The sequence below is a fragment of the Haematobia irritans genome, chromosome 2, assembly GCF_050003625.1.
Source record: "Haematobia irritans isolate KBUSLIRL chromosome 2, ASM5000362v1, whole genome shotgun sequence".
In the NCBI taxonomy this organism is placed as follows: Eukaryota; Metazoa; Arthropoda; class Insecta; order Diptera; family Muscidae; genus Haematobia; species Haematobia irritans.
This window is the reverse complement of record NC_134398.1, coordinates 88,400,562-88,420,781: the sequence shown is the minus strand read 5'-3', so window position 1 is coordinate 88,420,781 and position 20,220 is coordinate 88,400,562. Positions and strand designations below refer to the sequence as shown.

General features: G+C 34.1%; 1 protein-coding gene across 1 annotated transcript in view; it reads right to left on the bottom strand.

The window, feature by feature from the left end:
• DIP-lambda (Dpr-interacting protein lambda) overlaps nt 1-19,764 on the bottom strand; it is a 177,936-nt gene extending 158,172 nt beyond the window's left edge. The window contains exons 1-3 of the mRNA XM_075294521.1: nt 19,656-19,764; nt 17,731-17,889; nt 12,785-12,903 (exon numbers count right to left, since the gene is read on the bottom strand). Of these exons, the coding sequence (XP_075150636.1) occupies nt 12,785-12,903; nt 17,731-17,889; nt 19,656-19,764 (387 nt within the window). The remainder of the gene's footprint in view (nt 1-12,784; nt 12,904-17,730; nt 17,890-19,655) is intronic.
• Nucleotides 19,765-20,220: the final 456 nt, after the last annotated feature.

Here is a 20,220-nt window from a genome sequence, read left to right as displayed (position 1 = left end):
ATAGCAATTATTAGCAAAATAAGGTAAATTTGAATACCCGTAAAACTATATGTTAATAACATTTAAAATATGTGATCCAAAAAGATATAGATTTTAAACTATGGTTCTGCAAGGCATGCAAAATAAATTTAATTCTTTCACGTTGCGATATCATTTAAATTAAGGGGACATATACAAGCGGGTGTCAGTAATCAAAAAATCTGTCAATAACAGGAAAGCCTTCTTGTTTCTCCATATTTAAAAATAACATAACTATCAACACCAAAATATTCTTAAAATTTCATGGAGTCTTTTATCTTGTTCACATTTTAATACATTTTTCGAACTCAAACACAACTATCGAAAAATGAATTGGGAACTAATTTCTTAAACCAAAAATCTATCGCAGAGATCATTGGGCAGTCCGTACTTTCATTTATTGCTTTTGATAGAGGCAGTAAGAAAATAAATATGATGTATTGAAAAATTGGGCTATTTCCAAATGATTTTGGGAACAGTTACGGTCGTTGCAATTTCTTGACCCTTTAGACGGTTTAAAAACACTTCCTTAATAATTTAAACTCCACTACCACTCTTAAGCAAACTGGAGAGATGATCCCCTACGGTGAAGGGCCAGCCACAAATAAAGAGGCGACAAACATGAATCTTTGGTGTATTGAAGAAAGTGGCATGAATTCAAACAATTTTCAAAAAAAAAATCTTTTTTTGGAAGGGAGCTCGTAGAAAAAATGTGACTGAAACTAAATAAAATTGTTCTTTTTTATTGAAGGAAATGTGCTTTTTAGCACATGGGGGTACTGCGGTACTTTGCTATATTAAAAAGTACTGAACAAGTTACCAAAATACTGAAATACACGAATTATACAGACCAGGGATGAAAGCCTATAATTCTTGGACTATGATACCATGTAAGTGCATATAACGCAAAAGATAAATATATGACATATATATGCAAATCTGAAACGATTTAGAGCAAATTTAGCACTTATACGTAAAATGCGTATTGAATTTTCTCGTAAAATGACGGTATATATGGGAACTATATCAAATTATGAATCCCTATAAACCAAATTTGGCACTGCTCTTCATGAAGCTAGATTTCAAATTTCAGGCAAATCGGACAAGTTGCGAATTCCGTTTATGTGGCGGTAATACCAAAATTTTTGGACATGTCAAAAGATAGACTAACCTTTGACATGACTGCGTAAAAGATCATATTCGTGCCAAATTCCATCCGAATAGCATATTATTAAAGACTGTAACATGACTGTATTTACATCATATTAGCCTTGATAAAGACCAAGGTGAATATGGTATTATATGATAGTTGTTACAAATAGAAAAACTTTTTATATCCACATTCAATGGCGGTGGTCCAAATTGGATTTAGTTGCAGCTGAAAAAAATGCTTGTCCTGTTCCAAAAATTGTTTTTATTCTAATGCAATCCAAAACTGCGCGTAATTTTATTCCTTTAAAATGTTTCTAATTTAGTGATGCTCCTTGCTTTAAGTTGCATTTTAATTTCATGGACCAGTCTAATACACATGTAATATGTGCATGAACATAACATATGTATAAGTGTATATCTGTGAAAAGTTCTTCCAGAAATTCACACACACATATATGTACGTTTACATATGATAAGAATCTCTGTATTTGCCCAGCGGGACAATTGAGAAGTAGCACAACAATCATGCATCCATAACCCATGATTTTCGGATCCTTAACACCTTCCCATATGCCTTCCCTCATCATGCATGTTAAAATACCTTGCACTTAATTTCTAAACAATGCCCACAAACATTATTCTGTGCCTTCTTCGAGAATTGAAAAAGAAGGACCTATATTATTGTTATAAGAGCGAAATCTGTCAACAAATCTGTTTTATGTATCAAATATTTAAGAGGAAACTCTGATGATTTATATTTAATATAGGTCATATATATGACCCATAGAAAAAAATTTTATAATTTTAATTCTAGAACATGTAATGTTCTATTTTCATCAATTTTCCAGGAATTAGTGTCCCCCCATTTCGGTGTATTTAAAATGGGATGTATTTTTACTATAGGTCAAATAATTGCTTGAAATTTTAAATTTGAATTACCATTAACGAATATATTATATAGAACATAATATTAGAACATAAATGGACATGTATCTTTTAAATACTCAAAATAGTTTTGTAGATTGGAAGAGTGTCAGATTTTGTAATTATATATCATATGCTCATTTTGGATGTAACAAGGTATAGAAATATTTTGATTTTGGAAGTACGAATATTTATTAGATTCAGTTAACATCTCAGGACTTCATTGACTATTGTATGTTTAAGAATTTATAAAATTTTAAGCAAAATGCTAATGTTGGTCTTAGCCAAATATGTACATAGGTGAAAAGGGCCCAATTTAAGAAGATTTGATTTTTACGTATGCCTCGTACGGGTTAAAAATCATAATATGGTTATAAGTGTCGTCGGATGTTTTCCAATTCATTCTTGTGAAAAAAATATTTCCTTACCAAGTTATATAAAAATCTAACTTATTTCGAAACTCTTTTGTGTTGATTGGAGACATTAAAGATGAATCGCTACTAGTATTTCAGCTATTCCGAACGTTGACTTTAACAGCTGTTACGAAAATTGGAAAAACTTTGGTATAAAGGCATTGCAAATGGGAGGATTCCTTTGAAAGGAACGAAGTAGATTTCCAGAATAAATAATGCATTTTATAAATAAGATAAAACCTTATTTGTTTACAGAAGTACAATATGCAATTATTAGAAATCTATACATTCAAAGCTATTCGACAAAAACTATTTGGTAGAAACCCTTTTTGCATTCAACCGGTTTTGAACCTATATTTAAAAATTGTTAAATAATTTTGAACGATTGTCAAACAAAACGTATGAAACAAAGTTAAATTTATTCGTTTTTGAAGCTTTTTCTTTATGTGCTCTCAAAGTCATTTAAAACGTGTTAATGACAAGTTAAATTTCCAAATTCAGACTCGACTCCAAGTAGAATTTCTGCTATGTTTCAAGCAAAAACGCTTAGAAAATTAAGTAAATAAATTAAATAAAGTATGTCATATTTTGGAATCCATTTTTGGTTTGCATTGAAGACACAAACAGTCAACAAATGTAAAGACGATTTCAATAATTATTAAGAATTTTTCAAAATTATTAAAGGCAAGTTGACTTTAGTCAAACAAAATTTTCTTTCATATTAAGATACCTAGATTTAAGTCGAATCAATTAACTTTAAGGACAATATGACTTCAATGAATAGTTTATCGACTTTTGTACAAGGAAAAATACTTTGTAGCAGAGAAATGCATCTTCTATGCTAAGAAAAATTCGCATTCATATTTTAAGGACATGAAATCTTTGACCTCACGACAATACGGGCATCAAAATATTTTTTTCTAGATACATTTTATTACTTTCTTAGTGTGTATAATGGAACTAAAAAAGCAATATTATCATAACTATTTCAAAAGAAATCCGTAACAAATTGAATATTCATTAACCTCCAAGATCCCCCGTTTATGGAGGGGGCTATAATAACAAAAGTGAATAATTTTGCCCATGGTGGAATCTGCCCGAATACCACAGTAATTCAAGAAACGATCCCATACTCATTCTTTGTTGGCTGCCAAGCTAATAATTTGCTTGTGTCTAGTTACTCCCAACTTAGGCCTTACAGAAGACATTCTCCGTAACATATAAAAGATTCAATACCCATTATACGTTCACTTCCCACAGAAGGGAACAAGGAATGACCTCAAGTGTAGCTTAAGTGTACGTATTGTCGCCCACATCACATAAATGTGTCGTAGGCCAGTGGATGAGTGTAGGACTACCAGACACGAGGACCACGGTTCAAATCCCGACGGAGCAGAAAAATACAAATACACATGAGGTAAATATTAAAATCACAAAAATAAGGTAAACTGTATAGGAAAAGTAAGTCAAATTAAATTCTAACTTAAATGCCCAGCGGGAAATGGAAGCGACGTGGAATCGATGATGGAAGTGCTGCCCGGGTAGCTATAAGGCCTGGGCGCTGCATTACGTGTTCATTTCAAAATAACATTGGATTGGATTGGAGACCAAGGCCTTGCCTCTCGCTTCTATTCGTATGCCTTCTAGAGGTGGTGTCGTCGATGCCATGTTATCAGGCCTTCATACTAAGTACAAAAATCATGCCTTCCAAAGAAGGCCCTCAAAAAGGCCTGGACAGGAAGGCATAAAAGAAAGCGTGTAAAAATAAATATTTTGAAGGCAAGGTTCTCTATGAACTGAACATTTGCCCTCATACCTTTTACGTTAGAATTTAATTTGACTTACTTTTCCTATACAGTTTATCTTATTTTTGTGATGTTAATATTTACCTCAAGTGTATTTTTATTTTTCTGCTCCATCGGGATTTGAACCGGGGTCCTCGTTATTGGTAGTCCTACACTCATCCACTGGCCTACGACACATTTATGTGATGTGGGCGCCAAAAGGCAAACTTAAGCTACACGTGAGGTCATTCCGCGTTCCCTTCTGTTGGAAGTGAACGTATAATGGGTATCGGATCTTTTATATGTTACAGAGAATGTCTTCTAGAAGGCCAAAGTTAGGAGTAACTAGACATAAGCAAATTATTAGCGTGGCAGCCAACAAAGAATGAGTATGGGATCATTGGTGGGTTCAAACATATTCTACCATACACTGAAAAAAAAGCATACTCGGTTCCAAAGATTTTGTCTTTACTTTAAAAAATTTGGTATAGATTCCGAGCCAAAGAAGCGGAGAATACAAGTAAGGATACTTTTAAGACACAATTCTCTTTTAAATTTAGGTTTTGTGTACTTGCTTCTAGGAAGCAAATTTTAATTTTTCGCTTTCTCAGCTTTTTTCTTCATATGCTATCAAAGTCCTTTAAAAACGAGTTAACGGCAACTTTATTTTCCAAATTAGGACTCGACTTCCAGTAGAAATTATGCTATGTTTGAAGTAAAAAACTTCTTTAAAATAAAGTTTTGAAAAACATGTCCTATATTTGAATGATTTTTTGCTTTGTAGTCAAGATGCAAAAAGACATCAAATTTAAAGACAATTTCATTAAATTTAAAGAATTTTTCTGAATTATTAAAGTCAAGTTGACCTTAGCCTATAATTTTTTTCTTTCATGCTAAGATACCCATTTTTAAGTCAAATCACTTAATTATAAGGACAATATGACTTCATTGAAAAGTTTATCGACTTTTGGACAAGGAAAATAACTTTATTTTAGAAAAATGCGTCTTCTATGCTAAGCAAAATTTGTATTCGTATTTTAAAGACATGAAATCTTTGACCTCACGACAATATTTTTTTCAGTGTAGGCAAAGTTATAGATTTTTGTTATTATTAATTTAATTATTAATTATTTAGAAAGATTTAAGTTTATTTATTTAACCGCACTATAAAAATAAGTAAATACGACCGTAATGTCAGGCAGACCGAGTCTTATGGACCATCCACCATGTTTCGTAATACAGTAAGTTCTACTAAAGACAAGGTATCTTAAAACCTCTTAACATTGAGGTAGATTAAATACCTATATAAGCTAAATCTGTTCTTGATCGGTTAACACAAAAATTTCCAATTTCGATTGGATCGTATGAAATATCCCCCTGCAGAAGCTCAGGAAACCAAATATGGAAATTGCTTAGGCCGATAGCCTCTAGTTGCTAGTGCCCGTATAAAAAAGTTTATAATTTGTAATTATAATAAATTGAATAATAAATAAATAATGGAAATTGCTTTTTATGGAGGCTACATATATTTTTGGACCGATATGGGCCACTTTTGCATCGTTGTTAGAGGCCAGTTACTAACACCACGTACCACATTTTAACTGGATCGAATGAATTTTTCACCTCCAGAAAGCGCAGGAAATAAAATCGGGGGATGGGTTTGGACTAATTTTTGCCTGGTTGTTACAGGCCACGTATCAAATTTCCACCGGATGTGATAAAATTGTCTCCTCCAAGAGGATCGTGGGCTACACCTAAATGTGGTCCGCAATACCATCCGACCTACATAAATAGTAGCTACTTGTACAAAGTATCCCGTCGAACAGTGGGGTATTTGACCCCCAAACTGGTATTAATTCAAGGGAACAACCGATTTACATGAAATTTGGCAAAACTTTGCTCTTGTTAATAGTAGTATCTCTGTCAATTTTCAAAGAGATCGTGTCAGGTATATATATAGCGCCCGTATATATAATCGTCCGATTTGAGTTTATATCGCATATTACTCAGCCAATTTTTTGAAATTTTGAACAAACTTTTTGTTTGAGTGGCAAGCACCCTCCCCATATGTACAGGATGGCTGATATGTAATACAACAAGTGCTATACTTTTTAATTTTATTTTTCAAAAGCAAGAGAGAACAAACTATAGTAACCATGTAGAGATAAAACTGCACATTTACGAAAAAAATAATTGAAAAAAGTTCATAATCTTAAATTAAAATCTATTTTATTTAAATTTAGTACACGAATCTTTGAAATGTTATAGTTATAGGACCTTAAAGTAAGGCCAATTTCACTTAATATAAAGAAGACAAAAAAATGATTTAAGTGAATAATCTTTTAATTAACTGTGATATTGAACCCTTGTATTAAAGAGGTTAATACTTATTTGGAAAATAGGCTAATATTTATTTGGAAGATTTTGCATTTTTGGTTAAAAATTTATTTGAATATAAGAAAACATTTGTTGCATTAAAATGTATTTTACAATTTGGATTTTTATTCGAAATTTATTTATAGCTGTATACCTGTGTTGATATATCGCAAAACGTGAACGAAAATTCAATAAATGAGACCTATATCCTAGCTTTAAATTTACAGAGCCTAGATCTAGAGCTAGTTAGCTGCCAAAAAAGTGACTTTATATTAAAAAATATCTCAGATTCAATAACGAAATCCTTAAAAAGATTAAAAAGATTTGAAGTCAAATAAATTTTTCTGTGTGTATGCTCTCACAACAACATTACAAAACTGTATTATAACAACAACAACTAATATAGAAGACAAAGAGAAATATCACGATCAAAACAAACGTATAATTACTTTATACCAATGGAAAATATGTGGGTAAATTGATCTACAACTAACTATATGTCCTACTTAATACCAAATATACGTAAATTTTAAGACATCGCCAGAAACGCTGTTTCGAATACAAAACTTCACTTTTCTACTGCTTTTTTTGTTCCTATGGTGGAGGGTATAAAAATATATTATATTTTAAATACACTGGAAGGCGGGGAGGGATACTAATTTCCAAATTTCTGGCAAATGGATGAGAATAGCGCATTACATGCTCTAAAACTAAAATCAAAAACTATATTTAACTATAAATCATCTTGCGAAATAACAGCAAATTCTAGTTTTGAGGCAAATCGGATTAAAACCGTGTCCTGTTAAAAATGTTGATACAAATGTTTGTTTGATGATTATATAAAAAAACTGAATTTTCGTTCTTATAACAACAATGTAGGTCCTTCTTTTTCCAATTCCCAAAGAAGGCACAGAATAATGTTTGCGGGCATTTTTTAGAAAGGAAGTGCAAGGCATTTTAGCATGCATGATAGGAGAAGGCATATGGAAAGGTGTTAAGGATCCCAAAATCATGGGTTAAGAAGGCATGATTTTTGCGGTACTTCGCAATTTTCCCGCTGGGTGGTGTTAGGACAAATGTTCACTTCATACCCAACATTGCCTTCAAAATCTTTATTTTTACACGCTTTCTTTTATGCCTTCCTGCCCAGGCCTTCTTGAAGACCTTCTTTTGAAGGCGTGATAACATGGCATCACCGTCACCACCCCTAGAAGGCATACGAATAGAAGCGAGAGGCAAGCCCTTGGTCTCCAATCCAATCCTATGTTAATTTGAAATGAACACGTAATGCAACACCCAGGCCTTATAGCTACCCCAACAGTGCTTCCATCATCGATTCCACGTCGCTTCCATTTCCCGCTGGGTGGGGTAACAAGACACATACACACTCACACATCTATCTGCACGCTTATCCCTTGAGCCAGAGACACACATCTGGCAATATAGATGAGAATGAATACTCATTCCCTTCACTCTAAGTCAACATACGTATGAGTAGTCAAACAGGAAGCGCATAAAGCATGCAAGTGCCAACAATGCTCTTTGTGTCATAAGAATGGTCAAGAGGATTTCATGGCTTATTATTGCATTAGAATGAGAGATGACGAAATCATTCTCCATCTTTTGACAGCCAGCCAACACACAAGCAGTTAAATTGAGAAGTTCATTGAACGATTTGAAGATTTGATGTAGCATTCTCCGTTTGCGACCCTCTCTGTTCCACACGAACGATTGGAATTTATTACATTTTGTCCAATATTTCACACAAGATTTATTCTTGGATATGGTCAATTCTGAACGGCAAAATGAGGAGCCAAAAGTCCTAAGATATAAAAGACCTAGATTCAGTTTTCAAAATTTCCACTTTATAGTTAATTAATTAAAAAAAAAATTACAAAACTAATGATTTTCGTAAAATTTCCAAGCACGTAAAAAATAAAGTTTGGAAATCTGGTATTACAAACTTTTTTCTTTTGATACATTATATATATATATATATATATATATATATATATATATATATATATATATATATATATATATATATATATATATATATATATATATATATATATATATATATATATATATATATATATATATATCGTGATTCTTCAAATTTTTATCTCCAATTTCGTTGATATCAAGCGCTGCACATTTTCGAAAAACTAATGGCTTAAGGTGGGTTTCGATTTGAAACCAATTTATTTTCGCGATTACTTTTCCTTAAATAATCAAAATTATAAATGAAAACAAAAATATTTTTATAAAGTCTTGCCGAGATCTAGAGGAACAAAAAACTGCGCATCTATTGAGCTAATTTATCTGCTTTATATTGAACTGTTTTAATATGGTAACCGTGAACACTTCAACTCGAAAAGCGAACACAGTACTTCGTTAGGAAAGAGAATCTGTGTTGTGTTTTAGTGAATAAGGGTTGCGATTTTAAAATAAGTTAGATGTTTTTATACCCTCCACCGTCCGTCTGTTGAAATCGCGCTAACTTCCGAACGAAACAAGCTATCGACTTGAAACATGGCACAAGTAGTTGTTATTGTTGTAGGTCGGATGGTACTGCAAATGGGCCATATAGGTTCACTTTTACGTATAGCCCACATATAAACGGTCCCCCAGATTTCACCTCCGGAGCCTCTTGAAGGAGTAAAATTCATCCGATCCGGTTGAAAGTTTGTACATTGTGTTAGTCTATGGGCGATAACAACCATTCAAAAATTGGTCCGTATCGATCTATATATATATATATATATATATATATATATATATATATATATATATATATATATATATATATATATATATATATATATATATATATATATATATATATATATATATATATATATATATATATATATATATATATATATATATATATATATATATATATATATATATATATATATATATATATAGCCCAAAGATAAACTGATCCTCAATCACAGAAAAATCAAGATTGCCACTCGAGCCAAAAATAATCTACCAAAATTTTATTACCATAGAAAATTTTGTCAAAATTGTATAGTTCTATAGAAAATTTTGTCAAAATTCTATTTCTATAGAAAATTTTTTCAACATTTTATATCTTTAGAAAATAGTATCAAAATATAATTTTTATATTTTGTCAAAATTTTATTTCGGTTTGTTTTGTTATTGTTTGTGTATTCTTCAATCATTTTGTTTCTGTAGGAAGCACGCTCAAAATAAACCCAGCCACCTGCACTCAAATCGATGATTTGACAGTGGCAAAGGAAAAGAGATATGTTTGTACAAATTTATTTCGGCAAAGGCCGGCTATCGTAAACCTTTTTTCGGAAGATTCAAGTGTGTTTCACTTTGAGTTTAGTGAACTGCCTGAATTTATTCTGATAATTGGTTGATAGTTTTTGCAGCAAGTAAAGGATGCTGATGAGGAATGTGGTAATTCCGAAACGTGCGTCCATTCAACCATCTTGCAGTCTATAGGGCTTTGCCCAATTAAATTTGACAACCATTCTTTTCCTCTGTTGGTTAAGCTGCACTTGTAGTTTAGTCAATGCATGGTTTGGAGCTGAAATCAAAAATAACAAAATTTTATTTCTATCGATAATTTTGTCAGAATTTTATTTCTGTAGAATTTTTTTTTAATTTTATTTCTATACAAAATTTATGAAGCACCTCTTAGTTGGAGAGGAATATTTTGCAAAATCTTCCAAAATATCAAGAATTCTATAAATCTACCAAAAAGTAACAAATCTGCCATTTTTGGTAGACTAGTGTTCATAATTGTATATAGCCCCCATATAAAGCGACCGCCTATTGTAATTCTGGCTCTATAATTACCGCACAAAAGATCCTTTCGGTTCGTAAGTATTTCTTCCCTATATATACGGGCCAAGAACTGAATAAATACGTATTTAATCGACCTTTTTTATCTAATATATATCCCGCATGGACTAACTTACAATTTAGAAGATTATGTTAAAAAATTTAAGATGCATTGCCATCGGCCGCAGCCCAAGTAGGATGACCGTCTTTAGTAGAAGTTTCTACGCAATCCGTGGTGGAGGGTACATAAGATTCGACCTGGCCGAACTTCGGCCGCATATACTTGTTATTTTTGGTTTATTTTTAAATGTGTTCACTTTTTGTATCTTGACTAAAAACCTTTCAAAAAATAGGAGATATAAAATATATAAACTCAATATATAAACTCAAAATTATAAGATAAGTGTGCTCTAAATGTATCCATGCTACAATTATCCGTTTCCTTGGCTCGGAGTCAATACCAAAATCATTATTCTAAAGTCTTTGGAACCGGGAAAGCTTCAGTGTTGTTGTGAAACTAAAACAATGCTAACAAAAGGTAAGGGAGGGAGTTTGACACTCTAATTCCCAACAGTGAGGCGTTATAAGATTTCTATACTGATGACTCCAAATTGGATGGACAGGTGGGCTTCGGAGTATATTCTAAAGACCTGGAACTTCGAATAGCGATCAGATTACCTAATCACTGTAGTGTTTTAGGCTGAAATATTAGCAATAAAAGACGTGGCGAATTGGCTGAGAAGTAATGATCAAAACACAATAACTATTGAGATATTGTAGAAATGAAACCGTACTAATAGATCCTTAATTTTTATAAATTCAGGCCACCGTGCAAAACTGCCCAGGATATTTTGGTATGAGGAGAAAGGTCGTAACGTGTACTTTCTGGCTATATTGTGGCTATATTGAAAAGCAATCCAGAAAAATGTGGTTTATCCAATTTAATGGAAAAATACTAACTTGGATGGATTAATATAAGGAAAAAGGCCCCACTATGCAAACTTAAACCGCACACTAGATATGTTAGTGTTTTCAAGACGTCAGATATCACTCCTGATATCTGTTATAACGGGTCGCTGCTTCATAGGCGAGTTTGCAAAAACTATTGGCGGAAGAAAAGGAATCAATTTAACACCTCTTGTCCTGCATTTTGTGAAAGGCGTAAGCGAATATTAGGAGCAGACACACCCAGAGAAGGAATATGATCACCTCAAACATGTTTTAAGAGCAAAATGTTATTTTTGGGTGGTGACCATTTATATCATGTATCTGATTTCGGCAAGCAGGTTATATTTGACGAGAAAATAACATTTTAGTGACAAACATGTTACATGGTCACCATACAAAAATAACACTTTGCTCTTGAAACATGTTTGAGGGGATCACATTCCTTCTCTGCGTGCAGCTTTAGATTACTGGCGGACCTGGAAAACGTTAACTTAAGCAGTCTGGTAATGTGTTTGGAACAATCTGGTTGGTTCAACAGAAGAAGATAATAGAAAAGGTTCAGCGGTTAAACTAGAAGTGATCATATGTAATATGTACTTCCAGTTAATGTGGTATCACAATGGTCTGAATAGTCCAAGTGAGCCTGAAACTTAATCGGGCTGCCATTTTAAGTCAACTAACTAACAAGTTAACCTTAGTCAAACATACGAGAAATTTTCTTTTATGTTAAGATACCCATTTTCAAGTCGAATCACTTAACTATAAAGACTAAAAGACTTCAATGAAAAGTTTATCGATTTCTGGAAAAGGAAAAAATTATATTCGAGAAATGCGTCGTCTATGCTAAAGAAAATTCGCATTCGTATTTTTAAGGTCATGAAATCGGTGGCCTCCCGACAATATTCTTTTCAGTGCATTTGGTACAGAGAATTTTCTATAATGACAAATAAAGCCAAGATGGTATGGTGGTGGCAATGATGCCAGTATTGGCGATTTGTTCCCAATACTTTTCGTGGATGAGGACGAAATTTTCGAGCTGCGGATTTTGTGGGGGCTTTCAGCATAATAAATCGATATAGTTCACATCAAATTGTTTTTATTCTAGATACATTTTCATAGAAATTTTTCATAAGAAATAGTCAAAAAGTTATTGGGGATTTTTAATTTAATTGGCATTTTTTGGGGATGAAAGCGTCCTAATTTGGGAACAAGAGCCAGCAACATACTGGCAACACCGGGTAGTGGCTTTAGCGAAGCTTATATTCAGCTACAAGAGCGCTCTTGGCTTTTATTATAAAATGGTGCATATACATATGTGTGAGTGAGTTATTTTATTTTACTTACCTTGTATTGTCCTAAATTGTTAACCACACATGTGAAGGAGACATCTCTACCTTGGGACACAGTGACATTGGGAAGCTGTGACAAAAACACAGGCTCCGGTTCATCTGGCTGATTGTGACCTGTAAAAGGAGAACAAAAAAAAATGATGTAAAAGTGCCCATCTGTGGGTGCTAGAGCTAATGTACTATGAAACTATTAAAATATTTCTGCGAGTATTAATGTTAAATGACAAAACTCCGCCAGAGAAACCCACTCGACCTATTAAGTGTATAAAAACAACAGAAGAATTGAACTGGCTGTTGGAAAGCACTTTCATATTACATATCCGAGGAAACACAAGGGGGGGTAACTGACTTTATTACTCCGTTAGTCGAATATCAAAATATTAAAAAAAGAGATATTGGCATTGTGAACGGATGTTCTTGAAACCATGAAAGTTAGGTTTTCATGGACGACATTATGTAAGGCGCAAACATTTCTTTTTAATGGGCACACACGCAAAAAAAAAAATTATTCTTTCCTCCCAAACGAAATTTTAGAAAAACAAAGTTTATTCTTTTCCAGGATGTAAAAACAATTTTATAAAGACTAACTCAAACAAACAATCTTTTCTGACAAATTGCATTTTCCCTCACATCATTCTCACTTCCACGAGGTTTTTTAGTTCTTATCACCTTTTCTTTTAATACAAACAATGTAGAATAAATTATTCGATTTTATAAATTTTTTAAATTTACCTTGCGGCTGGACGGAGAATTGAACCGCGGACAATGCAATTTGTAAGCCAACACACTATCCACTGAGCTATGTAGCTGTTATTGTCCTCAATAGACAATTATAGCTTGCGGCGCCCACGAGCCGATTAAAGAAACTTTATTTAACAGAAACATACATTTCGTTGGGCACCGTGGAGCAGTGGTTGCTACGTCTGTCTTGCATGCCAAGGGTCGTGGATTCGATCCCTGCTTCGACCGAATACCAAAAAGTTTTTTTTACATATATTCCAGATATGTTCGGAAGATTCCGAAAAGATGTTCAATATTACATACTACTATATTAAATTTTTACTATGAACTGTAAAATGTGTCTTATTAAAGACTTAAAGTCCGAAAGAACAGTGCTTGATATAAACGAAATGGACTGTGTTGTTGGTTCAAAAATATTTTTTTTATTGAAAAAAATAAAAATTTTGTAACAAACGATTTTTTTTTTTTTGGTGATAAAAGTTTAAAATTTTTGAAGAAATTCAAAAAACTCTAACAAAAGAAAAACGTTTTCGGTACACGTTTTCCAATCTTTTTTTCTTTGCGTGTATGTTTCGATATTTCGTCAGGAAGGGGAGCACCCCTTTGCTGAACTTAAAGTACAGCCAAAAAAACTAAACTTCTCCGATTCACTTGAAATTTACACAGATCGTGGGGAGAGGTTATGAAATTAAAATGAGATGTCTGATTTTTTTTTTTTAATATTTGGACGGTGACTTTGAAAATTTAACCAACGTTCCCAGATTTTCTTGAAATTTCACGGAAGCTTAGGTTTGTGCCTTATACCTCATTCACATTACACTTCCAAAATCCACTTTAATTAGATTTCAACTGTCATTTGCTTTATGAAAAATGGATTTCAAATCTAGTTTTAGTAGATTTCGAGCCTAATGTGAATGGAGTATTAATTAGAGGTGTGCACGTGAGTAATATTTTACTCACGCTCACGCACACTCACGACGGAAATATCTTACTCACGCACACTCACGCACACTCACGCACGATATTGTTTGGTAGGTCTCACGCTCACGCACACTCCCGAAAAGAAAACTTGTACTCACGCACGAAAATGTCGTGACTCACGAAAAATACCGTGACTCACGAATAATTTTATGAGTAATTTACCTGAGGGACGTGTCTGAAATCATGAGCACGATTAAAATCGAAAGCGTTATTAAACTCTTAACATTCTAGGATCACTTAAATTGCAAATGAATTTAACTTTTAAGCGTTTTATGTTGGAGAGGGGGATTCTTTTCGTGAGCGTAATTCGTTACTCACGCACACTCACGAAGATATTGTTTTCGTGACTCACGCTCACGCACGACATTTTGGTTTGTTAATCACGCACACTCACGCCGGTGACATGAGCGTGACTCTCGACTCACGCGTGAGTCACGAAAATTTTCGTGAGTCACGACAATTTCGTGTCACGTGCACACCTCTAGTATTAATTTGTTTTTCGATATTTGATTGGTTAAGGGAACGTACCTTTTTTAATACAATCGAGCAAAATCTAAACTTCTTCAAGTTACTTGAAATTTCCAGGCAATGGGGGAGAGTACGTGGTTTTTCGTTATTTGGTCGAAGAGTTACACCTCCTCCTTGTCCGATTTTTTGAAAATTTTAAGTTTTCAGATTTTCTTAAAACTTCTCTGGTTTCTTTGAAATTTACTAGGAATTATAATGAGGGGCTGCTCCGATTTTTTTTAAATTGAAAACTTTCTTGAAATGTACAGAGAATATGCATGGGAATTAAGTAATTAATTTTTTTTTTATTTGAACCGGAGGGGAATCTCCTTCTTGCCAGACTTTTTTAATTAAAATTCCTAAATTAACAGTTTTTGACAGTCAACATAGAGGGTGCTTCATTTCCCGTTACATGTTCGGAAAGGCATCTTCATTGTGCCCGACATTCTCTGATTTATTTGACAGGCAACATACGAGAACGTAGAATGGTTTTATGCAGTTGAAATTGGATACTCCTCATGGAATCCACATAGGAAGAAGAAAAATGTGTACTTCATTTTTGTGCCAGTAAGGAACTTCCCCAGACAGTTCTCCGGTTTTTTTATTGGTTTGATAATTTCACGACCGGTACATGTTAATAATTCTTTCATTGAAGCTGATTCAGCGATAAAAAACTGGCTAACGCATTTTCCGAACAACTTTACTTCGAATTTCCGAATTCACATTTTATTAAAATTTTTATCAACATTTTATCAAAAGTCGGTCGAACAAATTTAAATACAGAATTTATGAAACTCTTCCATGAGAGTAATCTCTCTTGAAAATAAGTGCTGCCTAACTGTACTGTACGGCTAATAATGCTATGGTTGGCACCGGTAAATAAATTTAAACTCCCAGAACGAGATCCGTTAACATATAGGGCTATGTCCATATTGTACAGGTTCAAGATATACCATATGGCATTGCTAAGTTCCCTATTTCAATAAGATCGGTAATGAAAGAAGAATTTTCTTTTCCGAGGAACGAAATTTTAGACAAACTAAGTTTTCTTTTGACCCTAACCAATTTTCTTTAATATAAAGGGTGATTTGTTAAGAGCTTGATAACTTTTTTTTAAAAAAAACGCATAAAATTTGCAAAATCTCATCGGTTCTTTATTTGAAACGTTAGATTGGTCCATGACATTTACTTTTTGAAGATAATTTCATTTAAATGTTGACCGCGGCTGCGTCTTAGGTGGTCCATTCGGAAAGTCCAATTTTGGGCAACTTTTTCGAGCATTTCGGCCGGAATAGCCCGAATTTCTTCGGAAATGTTGTCTTCCAAAGCTGGAATAGTTGCTGGCTTATTTCTGTAGACTTTAGACTTGACGTAGCCCCACAAAAAATAGTCTAAAGGCGTCAAATCGCATGATCTTGGTGGCCAACTTACCGGTCCATTTCTTGAGATGAATTGTTCTCCGAAGTTTTCCCTCAAAATGGCCATAGAATCGCGAGCTGTGTGGCATGTAGCGCCATCTTGTTGAAACCACATGTCAACCAAGTTCAGTTCTTCCATTTTTGGCAACAAAAAGTTTGTTAGCATCGAACGATAGCGATCGCCATTCACCGTAACGTTGCGTCCAACAGCATCTTTGAAAAAATACGGTCCAATGATTCCACCAGCGTACAAACCACACCAAACAGTGCATTTTTCGGGATGCATGGGCAGTTCTTGAACGGCTTCTGGTTGCTCTTCACTCCAAATGCGGCAATTTTGCTTATTTACGTAGCTATTCAACCAGAGATGAGCCTCATCGCTGAACAAAATTTCTCGATAAAAAAGCGGATTTTCTGCCAACTTTTCTAGGGCCCATTCACTGAAAATTCGACGTTGTGGCAGATCGTAAGTCTATTCATGATGAAATGTCAAAGCATACTGAGCATCTTTCTCTTTGACACCATGTCTGAAATCCCACGTGATCTGTCAAATACTAATGCATGAAAATCCTAACCTCAAAAGAATCACCCTTTATTAGAAATAGTATTTGCGTCGATTGTCATAAATTCGGGTTTATTAATTCTTAAAGGGTTTATTAACTCTTTAGACAAGAATCTCCTTTGTCTAAAATTTCGTTCCGGAGGATAGTATAGTTTCTTTGCGTGTAGCTATATTCATGAAAATCTAGTGATATATACATATGTAGAAGTATGAACTATACTTGATTTTAGTGAAAACTATATCTAAATCTCAACCGAATTGGATAATGTGTTATTTTGCAGGTTTGGTTGATGCCACAGAACTAACATCGGTTAATAAATGCTCATATTTAGGAGATATATCTAAATTTGATTCTATTTTGAGAAAGAGGGGTTAATAAATAATGACATTGTGATCAAATTTCGGACAATCGGGCGGCACATATATATATAGGGGAGCTATTCTAAATGGGAACTGACTTGGATGATTTGTTGCAGGTTAAGCTTACACCATAGAGGATGACATTGTGCCATCTTGGGGTAAAATTCGATGATATAAGCCCATTATGACCATATTTATTGCAATCAGGCAATATAAAAAATAGGTGTAATTATTTTTGTTTTAAACGAAGCTATGGTTTTTATATTTTATACTTTTTATTGAATATTTCGGATTAATTTATAAAGTAAACATATTTCGAGTATGACAACAGACCATAATACGAGTATGTTGGATACAGTTATGTTACCATACGCTGAGAGAAATATGCCACTTGTTTGGAGATTTCAGCAGGATAACGACCCGAAACACCCATCAAAGATGGTTTCGGGTTCATAATTCGAATGTTGTTGAGTGGCCAAATCAGTCCACAGATCTCAATCCCATTGAAAACCTTTGGGGCGAATTCAAAAACTATTGTGGGAAAATATTCAAAAAGTATAGTATAATGTACAGGTAGAGATTCGCCGTAAGTTAATTTCTTCCATGCCTAAGAGAATTCAAGCTGTCCTTAAAAATCCAGGTGAATATACAGGATATTAGCGACCTGGCTTGATGCTTATTGCAAATACTAACATTCATGTAAAAATTCTTACATTATTTTCATGTTTTTTTATTCCACATAAAATTCGACGATTTTCTTGAATTTACTTTATTTTATGTTATTAAAAGGTTGGCTGATAAGTCCCCGGTCTAACAATGAAAAACAAATTTTTTTGTCCAAATTCGTTTTTATTATTCAACATAGTTTCCTTCAAGAGCAATACAACGATCAGTTTCGGCGATCACCTCTTCATTGTAGCCAAATTTTTTCCCTGCGAGCATCCTTTTGAGGTCTGAGAACAAGAAAAAGTCGCTGGGGGCCAGATCTGGAGAATACGGTGGGTGGGGAAGCAATTCGAAGCCCAATTCATGAATTTTTGCCATCGTTCTCAATGACTTGTGGCACGGTGCGTTGTCTTGGTGGAACAACACTTTTTTCTTCTTCATATGGGGCCGTTTTGCCGCGATTTCGACCTTCAAACGCTCCAATAACGCCATATAATAGTCACTGTTGATGGTTTTTCCCTTCTCAAGATAATCGATAAAAAATATTCCAGCCAGCGGACTTTTGAGTCTTTCCACGCTTCGGAGACGGTTCACCGGTCGCTGTCCACTCAGCCGACTGTCGATTGGACTCAGGAGTGTAGTGATGGAGCCATGTTTCATCCATTGTCACATATCGACGGAAAAACTCGGGTGTATTACGAGTTAACAGCTGCAAACACCGCTCAGAATCATCAACACGTTGTTGTTTTTGGTCAAATGTGAGCTCGGCGGCACCCATTTTGCACAGAGCTTCCGCATATCCAAATATTGATGAATGCTGTGACCAACACGTTCCTTTGATATCTTTAAGGTCTCTGCTATCTCGATCAACTTCATTTTACGGTCATTCAAAATCATTTTGTGGATTTTTTTGACGATTTCGTCGGTAACCACCTATTTCGGGCGTCCACTGCGTTCACCGTACTCCGTGGTCATTTCACCACTCTTGAATTTGGCATACCAATTAATTATTGTTGATTTCCCTGGGGCAGAGTCCGGAAACTCATTATCAAGCCAAGTTTTTGCTTCCGCCGTGTTTTTTCCCTTCAGAAAACAGTATTTGATCAAAACACGAAATTCTTTTTTTTCACTTTTTTCACAATAACAAAAGTTGCTTCACAAAAGACGCTCTATCTCACAAACTAATTGACTTACAGACGTCAAATTTTGACACGAATCATTTGAAGGTTGGTACTATATAAAAATAATATGCATTTAATACTAGCGACACCATCTACGTGTCAGACCGGGGACTTGTCAGCCAACCTGTTATTTAGTCCTATCTGAATTCTAAACTACTTTTCAAATACACGAAATATGTTTACTTTATTAATTAATCCGAAATATTCAATAAAAATTATAAAATATAAAAACCATTGCCTCGTTAAAAAAGTACTTACACCTATTTTTCTATCCACATGTGTATGTATATACTCGTATGGGGGTTATATTTAAATTTGTGCCGAATTTCATCAAAATCGCTTAACAATTGCGACCAGATTCTTGCGAACGGATGGACACCAAGAGCTATGTTAGTTCAACTCAGGAGGTGATTTTTAGCTGATCGTTATATATTTTATGGAGTTTCTTACCTTGTGCATATACCTGCATGCTGCTGCCCCATCCTGTTTCGGAATCTAGCAAGAACGTAATGAAACCCAGAACATGTAACAGACGAACGACACATTTGATATCCTCCATCGCACTCCTCCAACAGATAGAGCTATGATATGTAAACTTAAACTTAGGATTGGTATAGAGTCGGTCAATCTTATGATGTTGGTTAGAAGTTATTTCGCTTCAATGTAGACAACTGTTTGGAGACGATATTGCGACGGTGTTGTAGCAATGTAATAAGGCATTCTTCGGATGTATTGTCAATACTGTCAGTTGAGTTTCCGCCAGTCATAGAGTAAGGCCAACACTATCTGCCATGTAGCAATGAAAATGTTTTTTCTTTTTCGACTACAGCATCTACATCCCAGTAGTGTAAAGGAAAATCTGTAAAGAGATTTAAAAAAACAAAAATATGTTCAATTTATTTTCTTTTGTAAGCTATATTATCGCAGTATGAAAAAACGGTAGGTTGCCCTGTTGTGAACATTGTACAGTTGGTGAAATTCTATTTTACCAATGATTGGTACCCGTTTCTATTTT